We start from the raw sequence: 23,251 nt of genomic DNA, 5'->3' as shown, positions 1-23,251 counted from the left end.
CTATTAGATCATCAAAATGTTCGTAATGTAAAATTACTTTGTATATACAGAACATTAAAATAAATGACTTTTTTCAAAAATCTTTTTCCAATGTGATATCAGCTACTGTAGCAAGTGAGCATAAAGATTTTCATGAACACTGTTACTGAATTGTAACATCAAGTTCAAAAGTAGGATTGCAGTCAAAATGCTTATAAAAAGTAGAGAATGGCAAAACCAGGATAATCCAGGGAGCTGGCAGTTTTCACGGTTTCTTGATTTTACTTACCATTTTCTGGTTGTGAGAAGGGTAGCATAAAGTAAACTTAAGTAAACTTTAAGTAAACTTAAAATGGATGCACATCTACACTGTAAAATTCTCACTCCTCCCTTTCATTGTGCTGCCAGCAACAGCAGGTTTAAGCTTTGCGTTGGTAAGACAGCCAAACAAGATGAAGAAACTACAATTCAAAGTTCAGCAACAGATTTCCACACATTATGGAAAGTAGAACGTGACAAATGGCACTTTGGAACAAAAGTGATTTAACACCCACTTTGATGAGCATGGCAACCAAACCAAAACATCGATTTCCCAAAAGAGATACCCACTGCATATGTCCAAAAGAGGAATCCATTGGGAGTGCACAGAACAGCCATTCTGTCTACTGAGGGAAATGCTAGAGATACTTTACATACAGTTCACATACACACAGGACGCTTAAAAGAGACTCAAAAATGTTCAGAAAAAAAAAAAAGACAACCTCAAAATGACCCATTAAATGCGGAAGTAAGTTTGCATACTAGAGAAAAATTAGTGAAATCTTCCAGATTTAGAATTTGGAAAGGTAAAAATAAAAAAGGAAGCTCTGAAATATAGTAATTTGGGACCTAGCTCTAGCTAAGTGCACAAAACCCTGGCCCCAGGGTTTTGCAGGATCAAGTTCATTGCTAACTTTTAATCACATTTCCATGCTATAGTTGGATTCTGTATGAGAATTTCCAAAAGAAAGAAACAAACAAACAAAAAGAAGTCTTTCAAGTAAACTGTAAGAAAAATCTATCTGATCACAACTTCTTTCTCTTGAAAATTATTTAAAGATCATTCAAAGAATGAGGGATCTGGCAAAATGACCTGTTTTATCTTGTTTACATGTAGAAGAGTTATTGAGGAAGATAAGTGACTACTTTGAAGATCTGCCTCATTTCTGTTTCAGTTTACTGAAAGCATGCTTGCTATAGGTTGCTATGTGTTTCCAATCAGAAGTTGTTAAGTACACAAAATAAGGCTGGATTTTATTTGCAGAAGCACATGTTCAAAGGTTAAAATTTATTGCTCCGAAAGCAGTATCTTTAAACCAGGGTAATACTTTAGGGATTATTAACCCTCTAGTTATGCCAGTGATTGCTTTAAGTAGTGTTTTTTTTTTGTGTGTGTATGTTTTTTTTGGTAAAACTTACCAGCAATCTATTCAGTATTTTCAACCTTAATCCTTTAAACAAGTTGCTCACCAAAAATGCATGAAAGATACTTTTCATCAAGCAGCTTATGAAGTACTGCTGTTTAGGTGCTATATTATATATAACTAAAAACAGGAGACATAAAATTGGAGCCAAATCAACTGCAAGTATTTTGGTCCAACACCATGAGTCACAAAACACCAGTACCAGTCCTCAGAATGATACTTGCTTCCTTTCTGACTGTGGGCATATCATGTAACCTATCACTTTTATCACATCTATAAAACTAGGGACACTAAAGCAGGGCTTCTCTGAAGATTGATTAGTTGTTAGCAAAGTGCCTTGAAGAAGAAAAGCATACCTTAGACTACATCACAAGAATATCTAAGCCCTTAATCCTAATTGTGATTAAAGCAATGATCAAGGTATACTCAGTTTTCAGAGGAATTCACTAAACTTTAAACCCTACTACCCCAAAAGAAGTGTGATTTGTATGGTACAAAAAGATCAAGAAGAACATATCAAACAGGACCTCCAACAAAAACTTTATGCATCTAAATTAGATATACAATTCAAAATGGCATTTCCAAATCAAAAAACTCCAAATATGTGTTATCTGCAATTGCTTAGGGGTTATACAATCATTAATGTACATATGAGAGAGCATCAAGTATGTGTTACCTTCTATCCCCAGAGCAGATTCAAAAAATATATTCACTCTGGATGTTAACGTACACAAAGAATCATGCTATTTCAGCACCCTTATTTAGTTTGCTGGAGCAGTACAGGCTTGCTCCAACACACACTTTTGCATCCAGAGCGTGCACTCAATGATGTATCCCTGCTCATCCTGAATGACGTACACAGCCAGTCATGTTTTGGAACAGCACTTGATGTTTCTAGCGGGACACAAAACTGCACTGATCTCACTGTTTAAGAAAATAGGCACTGGTTTTATGATAAAAACATTTGCCAGCTGTTTTCATACTCAGAGAGCACAACTACTTTTTAGTGTGCTTTTTGGAACAAGCTCTGTTTAGAGAGGTACCTCAATAAATGAAGAGGTTTAATTTAGGTACATCCTGCATGCTTTTGGTCTGCTAAGGTAGGACAGACTTCACACAATCTCTCACATGAGAGCATAAAAAAAAAAACATTTGAATTTCGGCAACAGAAATGCCTATCTGAAGGGAATATAAGCCACATGTACAGCAAGAACGGCAGGGGGAAAATTTAGGGTTGACATCAGGAGGGGGTTCTTCACAGAGAGGGTGGTTGCACACTGGAACAGGCTCCCCAGGGAAGTGGTCACTGCACCGAGCCTGTCTGAATTTAAGAAGAGATTGGACTGTGCACTTAGGCACATGGTCTGAACTTCTGGGTAGACCTGTGCGGTGTCAAGAGTTGGACTTGATGATCCTTAAGGGTCCCTTCCAACTCAGGATATTCTATGATTTCTTAGAATGCTAAGCACTAAAAACAATTGATTACTTTGTTAGCTCATGAAAATGACTACCCTAAAGAATGGCTGAAGGACTCAATACTGAGCGCCCCAAAATCCATCTAGCTATACTCTAATCAGGATGAATTTGTTACAGTAAGTGGGAGCCCTACACTGCATGATTCTTCAGGAAGGAAGCCAAGTATCAGTGGAGGATTTGCTGATCACGTTCACGGTTCTGCTAAAAGGAATCGATTTAACCTGGATTGCAAATTCAGGCTCTTGAAATCCTTCTGTGTAAGTCTGCTTGCTGAGCAGTAAGACGCTCTCATTACCATCAGTATTGGTTCTGTAAATTATCTAGATTTCAGAATAGCAAGACCTTCTTTTAGTTCCAGACCACTCTTTCCTGGCATATGCAACATCAGTGCAGATTATACATGACATATGTTGCGGCTACTTTAATGAATGACAAAAGTTAACATTAAGAAAGGAAAGCTAGCTCATTGTTAGCAGCAGTTAGAAGAACAGCAATACAAGATTGAAGGGTGTATTTACTCATTGTACTCCCAATAATTAATTCTTCAATGCTGTCTTCAATTTTTTAAAAGGATTTGTTAACCAAAATTTAAGAATATGGAATTCAAAATAACACTAAGGAAGGCTTCATGGACAGTTGCCATTTTTAGTTCTACTTGTCTGTACTGACTGGAACTTTTGATACAGCCTTTTTTCCTGCCAGGAAGGCTCAGCTCAGCAAGGGAAAATAGCTCCGTTACCACTGCTCATTCAACTCTCTAAGCTGTGCCACACTTGTCGATAAGTAGTACTGTTTGCCATGTGCTTGCATTTCATGCTCTGAAAACAAGACTAGGGCGCCGTATAATAAACCATCCCAGTTAAAAAGATTAAATAGATTTTTCAGAAAGTTTGTAGAAGTACAGTGAAAGCAAGATCAGCCTCTTTGGCTATGTGTTTTAAAATTCAAATACCACCTGCCTTCCTTCATGAATTAACAGTCAGACTTTTTTTCCAGCAGAACTGACCCCCAGGTGACAGCATACCATGACTGTCCCCTTCCTTAAGATTTATACAGCTAGCTATTAATTTTAGGAGGAATGGGTGCGCATGTAAAGCCTGGCTTGAATAAAGACTGAGTAACAGCTCTGAAATACTGCATTAAATCCATCATTATGTAGTTCACCAACAAAATCCTTGAATAGCCATTCCACTGAAATTGCAGGCGTGCAGTTATGAAGGTATGGGCAAGAAGCATCCATAAGCTTTACGTTACTGATGTGTCATTAGAGTGGTCATGAGGAGGCAAGGAAACAAACACCTCTTCCTATCACCTTGGCCAGAATGGGACACGCTAAGCTTGTGTACTTTCTTCTCCTCAGCAACAACACCAAAATAATCAGATCATTTTCAAGTGTCAGAGATGGAAAGATTTGTTTCTTATCGTTGTATGAAAGGAAGAGTAACTTTATGATTAAGGGTTCATAATATACTTATAAAAACCATCACAAGTATAAACACCTTTAATACACGTTATTGATGTACGGGCCAGTTTTAATCTGCCAGTAGTCCCTGAAATTGCAGCTATAATAGCTGTCATTAAAACACTCAACTGCATGTTTGTGGTTATACTGTTATTACCAGGTTTGGAAATGCTCTTGAGAACACCACATATACTAGAGTATACCATCTACGCTGTCTGTACAAACAAAACTTTAATGGTTTCAATAGGTCTCACCACGCTTGTTATTACTACTATATTTCATTAACCACTTGTTAGCAAACTAGGCAATCTTCTTCCCTAACCATCATCTTCCCCAAAGATTAAATGCACATAAAGTATGTTTAATTTTACACGCACACCCCTTCATCCCAACAGAAGGATGAGGCAACTCCTGTGGGTGCTACATAGATAAATTTTAACAGTTGGAGAAAAATGGAACATCATAACCTTGGAGCTCAGTTATCAATCAATCTCTCTGAAGTACACCAAACAGCACTGCGATCCTGCTGCCAATACCTTACGGACCTTTCCTATCCTGTCTCTACCCCCTCAGCTGAAAGTCTCCTAAGTACAAGCCTCCATGTGGATGACATTTTTGGACTTCCTGCCCCTTTCCCACCATCCCAGAAAGTCAAAGAGGGACCATGGTGACACAACAGCTCCACAATTACATTAAGCAGTCATAAGCCCATACCAGTCCTCCCTGTCCCACCAGCAACTCATTACCATCCCCTCACCATGACCCCCCTCACAGGGGAAGGCCAGTGATCTCCCTTGCATTTGACAGCAATGCCTATTAGAAATCTTCCCAGAACTACAGGGTAAGTTACTGCTACACACTGAAGAAGCAGTGATTCTGAGGCTCTGAAGCTACTGACATGCTGGATTTGAGCAGAATGACACACGTGTGGCTGAGAAGCGACTCTTGGGAAGGCAGACTCGGATTAACAGTCAATTAGCTCTCAAAAATCATCAGTCCCAAAACTTATGGTACCCTCAAACCACTAGCCTACATGAAGAGATATGGGTCCTTTCTAATAATCCACACAGTTCTGCTACACTAAATGGAAGGCATAAGAGTGAGGGTGCAGAAAATCATTTCTATGCTGTCATTTTAGTTATCTTATTCTCACTCTGGTGTTAAAAATCTGCAGTCTTACCGAGCAATCTTATCCTTCTATGTAAATTTATTTTTTTTTTAAAAAACAAACTGCCTTATTCAAAGCTTACTATTGTTAGCCGATATCAAATCAGTACAGCAATTCGCCATCAGTGTATCTTGATCTAATTATGTTCTGGAAAGAATCGAAATAGATCTAAAGAAAATTCAGATAATGGAACAGGCAAAACAAGAAAGGGAAAGGAGGAGCATAAACAAAAGATAAAAGAACAGAGAATGAAGGATAAAGCTCTGAGATACAAAAAATGGGATTAGGTGATAGTGAAATTGTGGGGGGTAGGAACAGAGGCATCCCACAAAGGAAGAGAATTAAAAATTAAAAATGCTACTACCATCTAATGTATGCTATGAAATTAAATGTCATTCACTGAGATGTGAAAATGGTATGCATAGTCAAAAAACATGTTTGATCTGGAATCTATGAGCAACCAGTGCTCATTTGTAATATGTTGATGGCTTGCAGATAGTTGATGGAACTGAAACTTCACCCTCTCATTGATCTGCCTCTGACAGACCTGCATTCTGTATTTAGCAATATATAGGAATTGAGCTGCTGGCATCATGCTCACAAATAGGCAAAAATGCCAGCGATGCTTCCAGTATAGGAAACAACCTTGTTCAATCTGAATGACACTCAGTGGAGTCCAGAGATGTTTTGTTAGTGGTTTTGGTTTGTTTTTTGAATAAGGGGCACACCAATTACAGGAGCCTTACTTCTTCCACGTCTTATCCCGTGATGCAAATTTCTTCAACATTCTCAAGATCCTTTGGGATTAAGAACTGAAGAAATCTGCAAATATAAAAAGTGGCCTTAAAATCTTTGCTACAGTTATTGACATAAAGTCTTTCCTCAAAAAAAGTACACACTTAGAATCCTTTAGTGCTGGAATTAGAAGGGATGTGTGAATATGAGTAGTGTCAAAATACAAAGGATGCTGAATGAAAATCCACACCTTTGTAAAGGGAAACAACTCATTATAATTTGCACCTCTTTTGCAAGCATACCCCTTGACAAATAGCTCATTGCAAAGAAATTTATCCAAGATAAAAAAAACTGGTATCAAATACACTCTACAAATTGTAACTAGACAACCATATAGAGGCAATTCCCTAGTCATAAGATATGGCTTCATTCTCCCATGTTAATATCACGCTCTTAAAAATAAGATAAAACCAACTTTAGAATCATTTCTCTCAGTGTGGAGGCTTACCTACCCAGTACCTGTGTGTCAGGCACTTCACAAACAAGCATCAGGGCAGTTCTGATTCACTACACTGATATTCCAGACATTTCTTGTTGCCCATTTCACTTAATTGCCACCACTGAAAACAGTCTGCTATAAAGGAGTTAAAGAGGAAGGCCTTTCAGTTGCATAAGAGCCATCTTCAGTTTGAAACAGAAGCCAACAATATTGCTGGACTTGATCAAAGAATTTCTTTGCTATTTTTTTCAGTCATTTTGCTTGTTCTTCTGCCACCATCTTTGTTAAGAGGATTTATTGTCTACTTCTTAAAATTTATTGGTTTGCAACAGCCAACAAATGAAGAGATCTCTTTAAAGCACGCCATATGGGGAGAGCACGAACATGTTCATTACAGATAGAGCCGTAATTTCTCCCATGCTGGAAAATCACTTATAAACATCAAGAACAAGGGGAAAATTCTTGAGACACGTGTATTATTCAAAGTGATTGTATCCATTAATTTCAAAAATTTTAATTAGATATTTTTTAGCATCTGAGAAATTAAGAGAGTAAAAGATTTACTTGTTGATTGACAATACATCCTAAAATAAACAGTCTGGACAAGAATCATTTAAACATTGAACATTTTTGTTACAACTTAACACTTTCCTTTTTCTTTTTTTCTTGTTTTTTAAAGGTCTATATACTAGGTTCTAAATGCAAGCAACAACTGCACCACATTACAGCCGTGGAATCACTGTTGAGTATCAGTGAAGGGTAACAGGATAGATAAAAGCTCTGTAAAAAGAGAAAGCACCAGAACTAGCAGAAAGGTGGGGTTGGTCAGCCCTTCATTTGAATGTAAATGTAATTATGAGGCAGGCAGTTTGGCTGACGTCAGACAAGATCTTGGTAAACCATTACCACCAGCACCTGGTAACACAGTTGATAATAAAAGAGGATGAAGTAGTAGATTCCAGGCAGAGTGGCATTATTAGGGAAAAAATCAAGCAATTATTTTAAACGGCGAAAGAAAACACAGAAGAACAGGATGTTGTGACAACACATTTACGATCTGTGACCATCATGTACGTGAGCTCTCTCTTGGATAAAGAGAACAGCATGTATTCAGGACCTGCAAGGGGTAGCAACAACAACCTGCCAGTGCAAAACTTCGCGTCTGCTCCCCCCTACTCAGACTACATGGGCTATCACCATGTGCCAGCCCTGGACAACCACGGACAGCCTGCGGGAACCTGGGGATCCCACTATGGCCCACAGAGGGAGGACTGGAACGCTTATGGCCCAGGACCTTCCAGCACCGTGGCTGCTGCACAGATCAATGGCTCGTCTCCTGGGCAGGTCTCCTACAGCTCTGCTGATTACAGCTCCCTCCATCCTGCTGGATCCGGGGGGTTACCTCCTGTAGATACAATTAATGCACAGCAAATCTCTCCCAACAGCCAAAGGCACAGCTCTTATGAATGGATGAGGAAAACGGTGCAAACCAACACTACTGGTAAGCGTATGCTACATTATTTTTGTTTACCTCAGAAAGCATTTTTCTGCTATCTCTGATCTCATAAATAATTAACTTTACTTAAAGCACATAGGTTGGTGGGTCATTTAGGACATTTATTTAACCTACTCTTGTTTAATGCAATTTTAACTGAATTTGCACTAGTTTCACTTTCACCCCATTAAGGTTTTATGTGACTGTAGCAGAATGGCTGTTGTGTCTAGATATGGCTGCATCTCACTCAAGCCCAGGTATCTTTGTTCTAACATTGCGTAAAGTATTTCTGATGAAAAATATGACACTTGAAAATGTTGCTTTTAACAGTTGCACACAAAAACATGGAAATTATTCTGCATCACAAGGTAAAGATAAATTTTATACTGAGCTGTTTTATATATTTAAACCTTTAAAGACTTTTCAGCAATTTTAAAGAAAATTACACTATGATCAAGCTGTATCAATTACGCGATTTCCTCCTGATTTGCCTGTTTTTCATTATTCTCACTTAATAAATCTATGTAGAAGAAATGCCCCCAGACAAATAATCTGACTCAAATTATCATTGTAGACAATTTTGTTTGCAGACCATGTCTCATCAGCTTTTGCTTCATTTGGTTTCAAACCATATTTTTCAGTATTTTCATGTACCAGAATTCTGCAGTTTGCTACAGTTAGACAATTAAAATTCATTTTCTCCCAAGTGTCACTCATTGATGTGCCCGTTTTTGTCACAAGCTGCATGCCAGAACTTTTCTGTGTATATTCCCAAGGTGTAAATTGTGTGTAACAATAGATTTAGCAAACCTTGCTAAGGTTAAAAGTAGTAAGTGTGTGTTAGAGAGCATCAAAGAAAATGCTCTAAAGAAAGAAGGGCAATTACATCTGGAGCAATCCTAGCAGACACGGAAAATCAGCACCACCACTTTGGTAACAATCCTTCAAATGGTTATCCCTCAAGAACAAAATTAGTCTAGTAATTGTTTCTTAGTTATAAAGTAGATACAGACTGTTTTCCCATTGTTACTAAGGATAAAATGCCTAGTGCACATTAAGATACCACAATGCCACCCTTCCACTTGGGGTCTTTACAAAGGCCTTCAAAGCCAGGCAGATTTAGAGTCTGTTCCTCCCCCCACCCCGTCCTTATGTATACTCATGTAAATCAGCAGTTACTTCATTAACATCATTGGAGTTTTCCAGGTGTAAAAGTGATGCAAGACCCTAGCACAGACCAGAATCAGTTCCGACTACTGAATGTCAGTGAGGCAACCCTGTCTCTGTCACAGCACTGAGGTTTAAATGCATTAGTATTTTCAAAATCTAATTCCTTGTTTTACACTAATTGCACAGACATGGCAGACACTGCAAAGTTTCACACATATGTGCTCAACTTCATAAAATGTATATGCAATGCAGAAAAGCACTCATCTCTGGTCTGAAAAACACAGTTTACACTCATGCTGAAATACCTTATGAACAATTCTGGACAGGTGAATCAGGGCCTGTCCACAGATAAATGTCCTGAGGCTTTACATTCCTAGAGCCCAATGCTTTGAAGTGTTAAAAACAGCTCAAGACTTCACTGAATTTGGCTGAAGACATCAATCCCGCTTAATAAAAAGGGTTTGGGAAATAAAACAAAAATGTGATGTATTTAAAACAAGGGAAGTACCAAACCACATTTGGCTTTTTGTCAGTGCCTTTAAAATAATATTAAGTGTAAGAACTGGAAAACTTTAATACTGACACAAAAAAGTTATAGGGAATGAAATTCAAACATAATTGCAAGAGTAAAATTAAGCATGTAACTACACGTTAACAATATTTTCTCTAGAATGTAAGAAAACCTACTTGATATCATTATAGCCACTCTTCAAAGTAGAATTGCTTTGTTTTTCCTTTTGCCCAGATTGTTATGCATGCTATAAAGTAGCTACCAGCTCCTCCCCTTCGATACTATTGAAGACTAATACAGTCCATTGGTCCAAAATTTCAGAACTATACAGCCCTGAACTTCACAAATACATTTACATACATATATACATATATACCTTGAGCAGCATGGAGTAACAGAAATCAAAACACTTCTAATTAAATGAAGGAGCCTACTAAAATATTGACAATGGAAATTATTTGGGAGAAAGGGGTGTTAACGTCTGTTTACCCTGTTTCAATATATTTTCACTTTATACAAACTTCAGGAAAACTGAAATGAAAATTTACCTGACCAAGACAAGCCTTAGGATGAAAAAAAAAAAAAAAAAAAAAAAAAAACTATCTGCTTTCAACAGCTCAAATTTGGTTTGAAATTTTATAATTTGTATTTTCTAATCAAAAAACCATTACTGCATATTTGGAACAACCCTTTTTGTCAAATATACAGACATTGTAGACATATTAGGCAATAAGAATTTTCCTAAAACAAAAACCCAAAGTGGGCTTGGTAAAGTTATCTTCCCAGATGAGCTACAAAAACAAGAAAAAGAACACTTGCAGTATGCCTTACAGTCTGATCCTGTTCTCACTAAAATCAATGTAAAAATGCCCTTCCAACTTCAGTTATGAAGACTAAAACTCCAAACCATTTCTAAAACCTGCAATATTATGTGCAAAATGTGCAATTCTATGAAAGCGAGTCTTCAATGAATGAAACTTAGCAAAGAGAAAATCTCTGAACAAGGGTCTAGAACCTAAAGTCTTATAAAACTTTTTGTGAAACTTCAGCTGGGAATGACCTTTCTCAAAAAACAGAATGGACTTTAAGGGGACTACACAAAAGGACTAGATTTATATACACACACACACATTATATATATATAAATAATGTGTGTGTGTATATATATACGTATTGCAAGGTCAGCTTTAGCTTTTTTTTTTTATTATTATTATACTCAACACATTTGATGTCATCACAAGCAATGATGTCCAAGTAATTCATATCACATCACAGCAGAAACACAGCTAGAAAACAAAATAGAAAAACAGGGAAAAGGGCCAGGTCTCTGCTTTAATGCTAATTTATTTTGCTTTGTAAACTAGTTGTGACATCTATTTTCCACTGGCCTACATTGTTTTCAGTTTTGAGGCCTATCTGTCATATTGAGGCAACAGACCCTTTCAACACTTCTCTTTGCTTTGATATGCAGTCTTGTCTTTTCCTTCTCCCTTTTTTCTTCAGGAGTTATATTGCCGGAAAGGGTGATGATTTTCACAGCAAATAAAGAGGCCTTCTCCTAGCTTTATTGTCTTCAGAAGAAATGCTCTGTGAATTTTATGACCAAGGGGAATGGGGAAGACTGCTCCTTTTCTCCACCCCCTTAAATCGTGGCTATATTTGCTGATTATATTGAAGCCGGAATAACCCTGTTGAATTTTAACTTCTTTTCAAAGATTAACTTCTAAGCCTTCAGTTTACAAGGAACCTGAATATCTATACTATTGTTAACATTATAACTATCATCCAGAGCAAATATTTCAAAGCCAACAATTTGTAACTTGAAAAAAATGATGAACTTAAGTTTGATTAATGTTGTAGTCCTGCAAATTTAACCAGGAAAACCTCATACACTAGAAGTCAAAGGGGAAGAGAATTGAGGAAAACATTCTTAATTTTGTGTATTTCAAAAAATCTAGCTTCAGATAAAAATACCTCAGTCCATCCTCAATGTTGGCCCAAAATTGAAGAAAACTGAAGAAAAATATTCATTCGTTTATTTCTGTCCTTTTTTCCTCTGCTAAGATGAAAGAGTCTGACATTTGTTTAGGGCTTGTAAATTCCAAACCAATTGGCTTGTGTTTCTGAATGTAAAAGGGGTTCTTGATAAGATCTCCTTGTCGCTCTTTTGTGTGGCGTGTGCTTCATCTTAACACCTCAATGGATTTTAGGGAACCACTTTAAAGGAGTCTTTGTCTTACAGTTTGTCCCAGAAAACTCACATCAAAAAAAAAAAAAAAAAAACTAAAACTGGGAAGATCAGACAAAAAAGGAAAACTATCTAGTTGGGCTGTTGGAAGTGCAAAAGAGAAAAAATAAGCTTAAAAGTGGTCTCCGTATTATTATTAAAAAAAAAAAAAAGTTGTTTGAAAAAGTCTAAGAAATGAAAGATATGTTCCAAACATTATGTTACATTTCTCTTAACAGAATTCATCTAAGAATACTTCTTTTACTTGTTAGAGATACCACAATCCTTTTATAAGTATTTTATTGTCTAGGCTTATAAGATGCCAAGTGCCTTCAATTCCAAATGGAAACTCAGCTCACTGAGTACCCCCAGCACCTTGCAAGACTGTACCTTTTCCGAAAAAAATACATATATATATTTAGTATATATGTGTATAATATATATAATTATTGAACTTATAAGCTTGACCAAACACAGACTGTAAACAGATTGCTAGTTGACATTTCTTTGTGTTGGAGAACTGATCTGAAAAGCCCAAACACAAAATTAGTACAATTAGTCACAATTAAAATTGTGACTGAAAGTCAGTCTTGAGATCCTGTGATATTTATGTCCACGTATACACAAGTCATTTAAATGAACACTGAAATGAAATTCCCTTTGAGGTCAAATATATTCAGTACCAATTATGTATGCTATGAATTATTTAACGTGCTTCAGGGTATTCTGCACTTAAGCTTTATATTTAAACGTGTATTTACAGAGAGATAAAGAGGGAGAGAGAGAAGTTTGATAGCCAAATGTTATAAGAGCATATTGGTTATCTACTTATTCACTCTGTACCTTATATTCCTTCTCTGTAACAGAAGAAAACAATCCTTTGCAAGTACTCTGCAGCTTTATTAATAATGTCTGTAAAATATTTGAGATGTTTGAAAGAAAGATGCTATCAAAAATCAATATATTAATAATATTTCTTTCTCAAACAGGTAAAACAAGAACAAAAGAAAAGTACCGAGTTGTTTACACAGACCACCAGAGACTAGAATTAGAGAAGGAATTTCACTGCAACAGATACATTACAATAAGGAGAAAGTCAGAACTTGCAGCAAACCTGGGACTATCTGAAAGACAGGTACACAGACTGTCCCCCATACTCACCCATCCACCAGACACTGTGGCTGTCGGAGGGCTCAAGCAGCATTCATGTTCTGTACGCAAAGTAGTGCCAAGGCAACCAGGACAGTTTGCAAGTGTATTAGGCACAGAGAATACACTACACAGTCACAAATTAATAAGTAAGTTAATTGGACAGAAACCTCCTATTAAGGGTAACTAAACATTAAGACATTCATCTATGATAGAAGTATGGAAAAGTTCTTGTTCTTACTTGCATAACAGCTTGCTAGACAGCTCGAAATTAAACACTTCAGCTTCACATTATCTTCACCATCTCCTCAGTAGTTATGGCATTCTCCATTTTATTTCTTCTTGCAACCACATAAAATGGTGGCCAGTAAAGATGCAAAGCATTGGATACACTACAGCTGTAAGCCAGGAAACTGAAAACTCAACATTCAAAGAACAATCAAATGAGATTATCTGTGTACATTTTGTTACATATTTGTTACCACTACTGCCACATGCCATATCCTCCCTCAGTGAGGTTTCAGCATGTTTTCAAGGAGCCTTTATAGCCTTTGATTTTCAAGTCAGGATTTCTTTTCACTATCATGCTCACTGGTACTAGAAACAACTATTATGTACAGGATGCTTTAGGCTATAAAACTTGTTGCCAAATTTTTATGCCACTTATGTATACATAGCCAAGACTATCTGCTCACGAAATTTCCAAGTGCATACTTAGATCCATTGCTTATCTGAAAAGCATCTCTGTGTTCAAGTTACATACATATTCAAACACTGTCTTGACTACAGTCTCCTGAGCAGGGGCCTAGGTATCCTAGCTGTGTTCATGCAAAGACTAGAGGAATTTGGGATAAAGAATTTCCTAAAGTCACTGTGTTGGAGAGCACATTTAGGAAACATGGCTCTGCTGAATGCAAGTATAGCAACTGTTGTATCCAGCCCTCTTTATACAACAGAATTTCAATGGCTCTGCTACAGTTGGAAGATAAGGGAAGATTTGGTGATACTGAATAAAGCACCTCATACCTTAGCAACCAGACTTATTGCCCCCAGGTAAATTTAATTCAGAGATCTTTCTTTTTAGAATTTTACAAACTATTGTTCTTTCTGAATATACACATTCAGTTCTCTAAAATATCCTCCTCTTCTTCTGCATTCAATCTGTGAAAGAACATGGAATAGAGAGGGACCAATTGAAGCTGGAAAGTGTAAGGATGCATATATAAGTAATAATATTTTAGGCTAAAGCACTGGGTCTTTAGAATCATATTGTAGTACAGTGATGTTCAGTCTCAGACCCCAATAGTACACAGATTACACTCCGTAGACAACAAATTGGGTTGGATATTAGGAAAAGGTTCTTCACTGAGAAGAAGGGAAAGAAAACGGTTACAGCACCAACCCTGCCAGAGTTTGAGAAGCCATTGGACAATGCTCTCAGGCATATTCATTTAATTATTAGGTAGCCTCCCTTCCAAATTGGGATATTCTATGGTTCTTAAGAGGCTCTGGAACATAACTAAGAAAAACTAGTTGATCATCAACAAATTCCAACGTGTTTTACAGTAGGATGTAGCTCCATTAGAATATTTCCAGGGAATTGCAGTTCTAAAAGATTCAAATTCCTGCTCTGATGTTACGCAACCTAGCTGATTTAGAACACAGCCATACCTGGGTAACTAGTGATGCTGCATAAAACCAGCTGTTAGTTTCTTTTTACATAACTGCTGCTCTTCTCTTAAAGCTATCCAATTTCTGACTCATAAATTTCCTTCAGGCAAAACATAGACAAAATACATACCCTATCTGCATTTCTACATGACTCATAACTGACAAAGCTAAATGCTTCTTATTGTCATTACATGTAAGATAATAAAGTAAAACCTACTTGGAAAGTAATAGAGAATTTTTTTTCTATATAATATTGTACTCAATATACCTTAAAGGATGTAACAGACTATGAAGTGAGAACACTGCAAAATAATGATAAGGAAAACACAAATGTGGTTTTCTGCTCATTCACACAAGAAAATTTAGATACCGAAATAGGATTTCAAATAGATAGGGTTCTTTCAATACAAACAATTCGCTTTATTGTCATTAATTCATTGTCATTAAGTAGTGCACCTGTAGCTATACACCTGACACATGTATACATAATACATATATAAATATATAGCCTAAAACAAAACAAGAATGCAAGTACATACACAAATCACTCGATATAAAGAAGGAAATGAACCTTCACCACTTGGGTTTGAATTAACCTCTAACAGAGATGAAAAAGAAAGCTGATGAATTATTCTATAATTGCATGTTCCTTTAAGTATGGCACATACTACTGCCAAAGCTTAGATGATGAACTAGGTGGACTCTTGTCTACACGAGAACAGTTGATTCCAATGTTCCTAAATATAACACAAGCTCACTTTAATGCAGGTCTAAGTAAATAACAAGTTTCTGTTGATTATGATACAGAAAATGAGTAACTGAAGAATTTTCTACTGCAGAAGTCCAGTGTTGGTGTGGGTTTGTTTTTTTGAGAGGGGTAGAGGGGATATTGCTTGCATACATATATTTTTTCATTGCTACTATTGCTGTAAAAAGTTGACCGCTGCCTTAAACTGATCAGACATAACTTACAACATTGCAGGTGAAAATCTGGTTCCAGAATCGCAGAGCCAAAGAAAGAAAAATGATCAAGAAGAAAATCTCTCAGTTTGATGGCAGCGGGGGCTCAGTTCAGAGTGACTCTGGTTCACTCAGCCCAAATGAAATACCTGGCTCCCTGTTCCCACCACCACATGGAATAAATGGATTACAGTCCACTGACATTCATCAGGTCATAGTTTCTGAATGAACAGTGGGGGAAAATAAAGAAAAAGCAAAAGTAAGAGTGGAAAGTAAGAGTGGATTTTTCCCCTCTTGAAAACTCAACTTTGCAAAGGACTCTTTCTTGTTTAACTACCTTCAGAGTGCTGACTTCTATGTACAGATCTGGGACTATTCTCAAAATACTACAGAAATCTCAGGGAACTCGTGCTGCTAAGATTCGTCGCTCAATCTTTTGAGTAGGAGGTACTGTATTTCACATACTGACCCAAAGAATGATACCACTGAAGATTCAAGTAAACACAGTTCTAGTCTCTTCATATATACACAGAAAATTGTCTGTGATCTGATTATAGAATTCTATTGCGGAAAATGTAAGATGTTGGATGTATTTAGTTTGTTACATTTTATATAATTAGAATAAACTGTAGATGTTTATAAATATTCACACATAAGTGGACTGAAATTTATGGTAGTTTTTGAAAACTTTTAAAACACTTTTAAACACTCAATAAAAGTTGCTATGACAACATACTAAATATAATTAAATAAAATTAATCTTCTTTGTCCTCCATAATTGTATGCAAGCATGCCAATCTCCTCAGTAATAGTTAGAGATAAATAATAGCACCCCAAACTTGCCAAGATTTGTTCAACTGTAAGAAACACAATCTGTTGTGCACATGACTAAATACTAAATAGTATGGAAGATGTAAATATTTCTTTGGTCTTCAACAAATCGACATGTAACTGCTCAAAAACGTGAGGACAAACGTAATGGAACCAGAACTATTACTACTATCAAGCCACCAAAAAGCAAATATAAAAAAAAATAACATGTCTCCAACTAAGTCAAAGAGCAGTCCTGAGCAACCAATTTTGTGTGACACCTAATTCAGGATGAAGGCAAGAAACATCCAAAAGTAAATGAATTTCTACTTCAAAGGTGTTATCAAGCAGCATTCAGAGTCACAGCACGTATATTAACAGAAGTGTCCTCTCCACGTGCACACCTGAAGGAGCACTAATTAGGGATAAATGTGCTCACAGTGAGATTATTTTTTATTACTGTCATGTGAGACAGTATTGATACCTAGAAGTATCCAACTGATGAGGCTGGAAAAAGTACATAAAAAACGAAGCGCTAGAAAACCCCAAACTCCTCAGTAGTCCTATTTATAGGAATTTCATAATATGACCTTTTCTGTTTCATAGAATTAAGTGCTCTAGTGAAAAATTTTAATTTTATTGAAAAGGTCATCAGTAGCAAAGGTAATAAAAAGAGAAAGAGGAAGAAAAACAGAAAATATCATTATCCTGCACGTGAGTCATGCATCGCTCCTTACTTCAATAATGTCAAACTCTCAGTCTCAGCAGCAGCAGATCAAATTCTGCTTTTCTTAGTGTCATGAAGCATTGACAATACACTGAGCAACACAGGCAGAACCTGTCAAAGCATTCGTTATCTGGATTCAATGCATTAGGCAACTTAAAGTTGAGGATGCGCCTCACTGTTTCCCAGTTATTTAAAAAGAACTCAGAGTCACTCTATGAAAATAATTCTGGTAGGAGATACTAGAATAACAGTTCATCAAAAAGCATTTTATAGGGGGTTCTCCAATATATTTCTAATAATTGCCCATTCATATGATTCAAATAAATGGGCATATATGAATACAAAGAAACTGCAAGCAGAAAGCCACGTGCATGGAAATATTTGCAAAAGTCAGCCCTTTTAGAAATTGAGACCATGTTCAGATATCTTTGAGGCATTCGGAATATTCCAAAACTGTGCATAGCTATTAGTGCTTGCATGGACATTTTGGAAAATAGGGCAGCATATTATGGAGCATGCACACAAAACATCTATTTCTGTTTCTATGAATAGAAGTGTATCTGCCAGTAGACAGTCAGAAACACAAATGCTGCTCTGCATTTGAAGAAATACATATTTGCTCTATAACAGATTTGGGAGAGGAGGGTTTCGTAGTCCCACTAGCCTCTCTACCTAAGTTGTCTGTTTATACATAAAGGATGTAAATTAACCAAAAAAATCCCAGAAAAAAGCCATCACACTTTACACATACAAGAAAAAAAATGGAGGAGGACCTTCACCTTGCTGCTCAAATCTCCCATCAAAAGACCTACTTCCACAGAAGAGCAGGTGACACTTTTTGTTAAGGTATTAGTGAAAGAAACAGAGACTGAGAGAATTTTTTTTTGTTTCTGGTTTTCAAATGAACAAGGAAGAATGGCAGGAGCAGGGCTATAAACACATAATACATTGTTCATTATATTTGCATGTCAAAAGCGCATGGCCTAGCTTAAAACTTTTCCTTTTAATTTATCTCAAAAGCTTACATGGTTATTTACCAGGGCCACATTCAACATAGTCAAAATTATCACCTTGCAATTTTTAAGCAAGTTCCAGTCTATCTTTCAGACTTGCCAGGCAGCAAGGAAACACCAAGCTGTTCTGGCAAAGTGGGCAGAAGAGCTGTTGAAGGCAGAACTTCAGAACCACCACTGTTGATAAAGGAAACACCTTATGTAAGATTTTATTTTAGACTTCAAATGAGAGTTTCTGAATGGGATACAAAGCATTTCCTGTAAGATGTTTAAAATTAGCCTTGTCAAAAAAAGTGTTCTTTTTCATAAACCCCAGTATTTTTTTCCAACACATCTACTTTAAATGGCTTCAAAGCATGTCAATAAATATTTGGTGGAGACAGTCTTTCATGCTCTAGATAATGATCTCTATGCCTAAAAACTGTATTAGATGATATTTCCTGGCTACTGCTTAGTCAAGTAAAAACTTGTTCCCCCTCTCTTGCACTGTGCAGAACTACCTCCATCTAGATCATAGTGTCCCTTTAACCAAGTGCAGTGCACAGCCATTTCTCAAAACAATCCAGAAAAAAAATTAAACCCTTTTAGACTAACCCGAATCATTTTCACTAAACCAGATGAGAAAGCAATTAATATGCAGTCCTATTACCAGACGAGGACAGCAAGCAATAAAGAGGGAAGAACTGCAAGCAAACAAAAGAAGAAACTTCTTACTTCATCTCTGACAGGGCAGCCTGTGCCATTTTTTTGCCAGAAAATGTGATCCTAAGTCAAAATACAGTTCAAAATGTGCCAGCATGCAGTTCTAATGGTCTGTTACAGACTACAGGATAGTCTGCCAGAAGTCCATCCTATATTCTTGTTCTGCCAATACCAACATGGGGACACAGGGATCAGAGTACTGGAACATACATGGGCAGAGGCAACAAAACCATTACAGAGTTCCTACATCACTATTATTTTCTGGAGAGCTATGCTTGACTCTTGTACATTGCTTACATAAAGGAAAAGCTTCAGAAGACATCATCCAGTCCTTCAGTTTAATTTTTGTATTTTTGTGGGTGAGAAGAAACACTAAAGGCTATATATAATGTTTTCCAATAATTATCTTTCCACCTTTAAAGACTTCTCCAGGGACTTTAATTAGACACTCCCTTAGCACCATTAGGCAATTAAAATAATAAATCAAACACAATCCTTCTCACCCAGTGGGCATTTTCCCCAAACTGTTTCCTGCCTTTTTCCCTTCAAGTAAATAGAAAACCACCACACTGTTTTCAAGTCAGCTGTTTGAGTGGTATTTTGAGTTTGCAAAGTAGTGAGCCACTTTAACACCATGCTGGTATCAAAAGAAAATTCTGCATCACACAACTAATTCTAGCAGCCAGCAAATCCCTTCTGACATTTACTTGAATCATCTTTACTCTTATGAGAATACTGTAGAGATGCCAAACCTTTGGGAACAACTGCCTTTCTCAGCCAAACTGCCTATAAATACTTAATCAAGCGGCAAGATTTTCCCTCAAACTGTTCATGCTGAGACTGTACGAAGCACCATAGTGAGCTGGCTACATTAACTAAGTCCTAAAGAGTGGTCCAGGAGAGGAAGATACACAGATTTATCTCATTCCTGTAATGACACTGAGTTTATAATAGAAATCAGAAAGGACACTATTAAAATATACTTTTAAAAAAAGTAATTTATAGTCAAGAGCATAATTCAAAAAATAATTTGGCTACTAGTAGTAGCAGTAATAATACAGGTGATAAAACTCTGGATCAGTAACTTGACAACTTCCTGAAACTAAGATTACTTGTGCAAATTGCCCTACCTCTACATTAGACATCTTCAGTATAATCCGCAGATGACCAAGTTGTAAACTTGGATCTGAAACCCATTACTAGCCACTGCTTCTCCTGTGCAATTGAGATTAAAAATGTCTCAAATGCCTATCAACTTCACACTTTGATTCCTGAACTGAAACTCCCTAAAACCTGATACCTTCCCTAACGTCCCAGATATCAGAAGAGGTGCAAATAAAACACAAAACACCTAATCTTAGGGAAAATTTAGAATACTACCCATGGGTACCTCATACAGGGGCATATATAGAACAGCAGACCAGTAAAAATATGAACATTTCATATGGTGTTTCTCTGCAGGAATCTTCTCTGAAGCCCTATTACCAGCTCTCAGGCAACCAGCGCAACGTTCTCTGAATTATACAGTTCTGCCTCAAGACACTGGGAAGAGCACACAGGGTTTTAGCAGCATGCTTTTTACGTGCTGCCATCTCATAGCTGCAGCTCGGGAAGCCGAACATCGCAGCATCTAACAGGGCTGGCTACGGTAATGGAGACAGCAGCAAACGTCTTCCCCATCTCAGCGCATGGCTAAACCAAGAGGGAACAACAATGTAGTAAGGATGAGAAGGACAAAGAACAGATTCAGACACGTGTTTCACAAAATACTCTTGAACATTTGGTGTTTGACAATCCCAATCTGAGTGATGCAGCCATGCAGGACTCCCAAATATCATTGTGTATCTCATGGTTCTCAATGGGAACAGCCCAGCTTCTTAAGGCTTCTTCCCACTAAACCCGTATCTCTTTTTTTCATGGAATAACATGAATCAGGTTCCTTTCTCCACTTGGGAAATGAACTTGTACTAGTGAGAAAATTCTTCAGCAGTATTTTAGAACTCCAAAATAGCTAAAGACGTTTTCAGGGAAAGCTGGGCAGAGCCCTCTTGTACTGCAGAGCTGGTTCATCAACATGAATAAAACTTCCTCAGTGCAGAAGCACAGGTCTCACAACTGCATTAGTGAAATTTGTGGAATCATCTCTCTCCTGTGCCAAGGCTCAGAATCAATACACAAAAAGAAAGTAAACCTCTGTGGTATATGAGCTATCATCTTGTTCAAAAGCCATTTAAAAATGGTATTGTGAGTTTTTAATGATAAAGATCATAAACACATGCTTGCAGTCACTTTGTGTGTTAAAATTCAGCATGTAATAGAACCATCCCAAGCCCAGTTACTAATAAGCTCGTTTCCATGCTAAAAACTCAACAGTTAGGCATATATCAATATGTTGAAGAAACCTGGCCTAAGTCTTAAGTAAAAGGGTAGGAAAGCAAATTTGTGGTTTATAGCAAGGTTTATGCACCGTGTACTGCCAGAGGAATTAGAAGTGTGGATATGAAAGAGGAAATGGCGTGTACAAGGAAAAGCCAACACACAGAAGAAAAGTCAGAACTTGATTACAAGTACCTGGATACAAGTGATCTGGACAGAGAAACACAAGACTGCCATGGGCAGGCTTCGAGTATGACTCTGTACTGAAGGCACCAGCACCATGGGGCAGCTGGCAGGTTCAAGACATGAAGGGGGCAGAAGGCTGCCTGATAAGGTGACACTCTTCCTACAGTGGTCAGTTCAGTTTTAAGGGCTCTCAGCCTCTCTAGCAAAAGAGAACAGACTCTCGTTCTTTAGCACATAGCTGTGTGTAGTCACTGACCTTTGTCCTCTTGATATCTAGCTCATCACCACGTCCAGCACAAGCACCCCTTGATATTCTGTTCTGTATAAAACCTGGCCAGACAGCTGCAGCACAGATAGACTGCAGCTTTCATATTTAACATATTTGCAGATCACTTTCAGCCTTTGTCCGTGGGCAGTTCTATGTGCATTCCAATACAGATTTACTGTTTACTTCCATGGCAAATTCTTTAAATGTGATGTGAATAATGCACTCAGATGGGACCATTTACTGCATCTTCCCCTCTTGGTACAAGAGAAAGTGCAAAAATCCCTTTGGAAGGTGACAAAAACCATCAGCAGCCCAGCACATGCAGGGAAGTCATGAAAACAACTTAGCTGGAACAGGTTTGAAAACAGCACTGCAAGAAAGCCGTTGTTTGCCAAGCACTACAAAGCATAAACACCGATGTTCTGACATTACCATAGCTTAGCTTGCTCCTGTGTCAAGTTAATCCTGACTCCAGCCAGGGTAAATTCTCCACAGCAACTCAAGTGTCACTGAAATGGAAACCATTCTTAGGAAAACTGCTCTTTTTACATCAAACAATAAGGCTTACATTAACAGAAATAGTTTGTACTAAGAAACACCTCATTTCTAACCACCACATCCTACCAGTTGATTTCTTCTACAAGTCTATTTCAGTTTTTCCATAACTTTTCATATAGAGACTGAAAAAACATGCTAGGCAAGCAAAGAAATAAAATAAAGCCAACACACACACAGCTTTCAAAAGCCTGTACTTTGAACTTGTTCTCCCTCTCAGAAAAAAAGAGGAATCTAATTTCAATGTCAGATGCGTTAACTGACTAGGAAATGGGGTGCCTTATGGGTGAGGTCTAATAGTGTTTATTCTGTTCACTCTTTTTAAAAAGAGTATTTCTGCTGTAGCAGAACCGGGGCATTCTAAACCCCAGTCAGGTCCTCAAGTCCTAAATACATTCTCAAAATTGCAAGAGTATTTCCTATTCTCCAACAACCTCCTCCTTGGCTGAAGCACAGTCTCTGAAATGAATGAATTATGACAGTCAGTATGAGATCACCTGTGGCACATTCTTCCTTCTGAATGATTATGATGAAGTTTTATGAAATAAACAATGAAAATATATATTGAAAGAAGACTCAGTAACTCTCAGGTCCATACTAGCATTCACTTTCCATGTCCTCTCCACAGCACTTTTATTTAATATTGTGC

At 37.3% G+C, this 23,251-nt stretch overlaps 1 protein-coding gene across 1 annotated transcript; it reads left to right on the top strand.

The window, feature by feature from the left end:
* Positions 1-7,677: 7,677 nt before the first annotated feature.
* CDX4 (caudal type homeobox 4) lies at positions 7,678-16,720 on the top strand. Its single transcript, XM_068697182.1, has 3 exons — positions 7,678-8,283; positions 13,175-13,320; positions 15,988-16,720. The coding sequence occupies exons 1-3, from the start codon at positions 7,851-7,853 to the stop codon at positions 16,192-16,194; spliced, it is 786 nt and encodes a 261-aa protein (XP_068553283.1). The 5' UTR covers positions 7,678-7,850; the 3' UTR covers positions 16,195-16,720.
* Positions 16,721-23,251: the final 6,531 nt, after the last annotated feature.

Source organism: Anas acuta, chromosome 13 (assembly GCF_963932015.1).
Source record: "Anas acuta chromosome 13, bAnaAcu1.1, whole genome shotgun sequence".
Classification (NCBI taxonomy): Eukaryota; Metazoa; Chordata; class Aves; order Anseriformes; family Anatidae; genus Anas; species Anas acuta.
The sequence above is the reverse complement of the archived record's forward strand: the minus strand, read 5'-3'. Positions and strand labels throughout refer to the sequence as shown.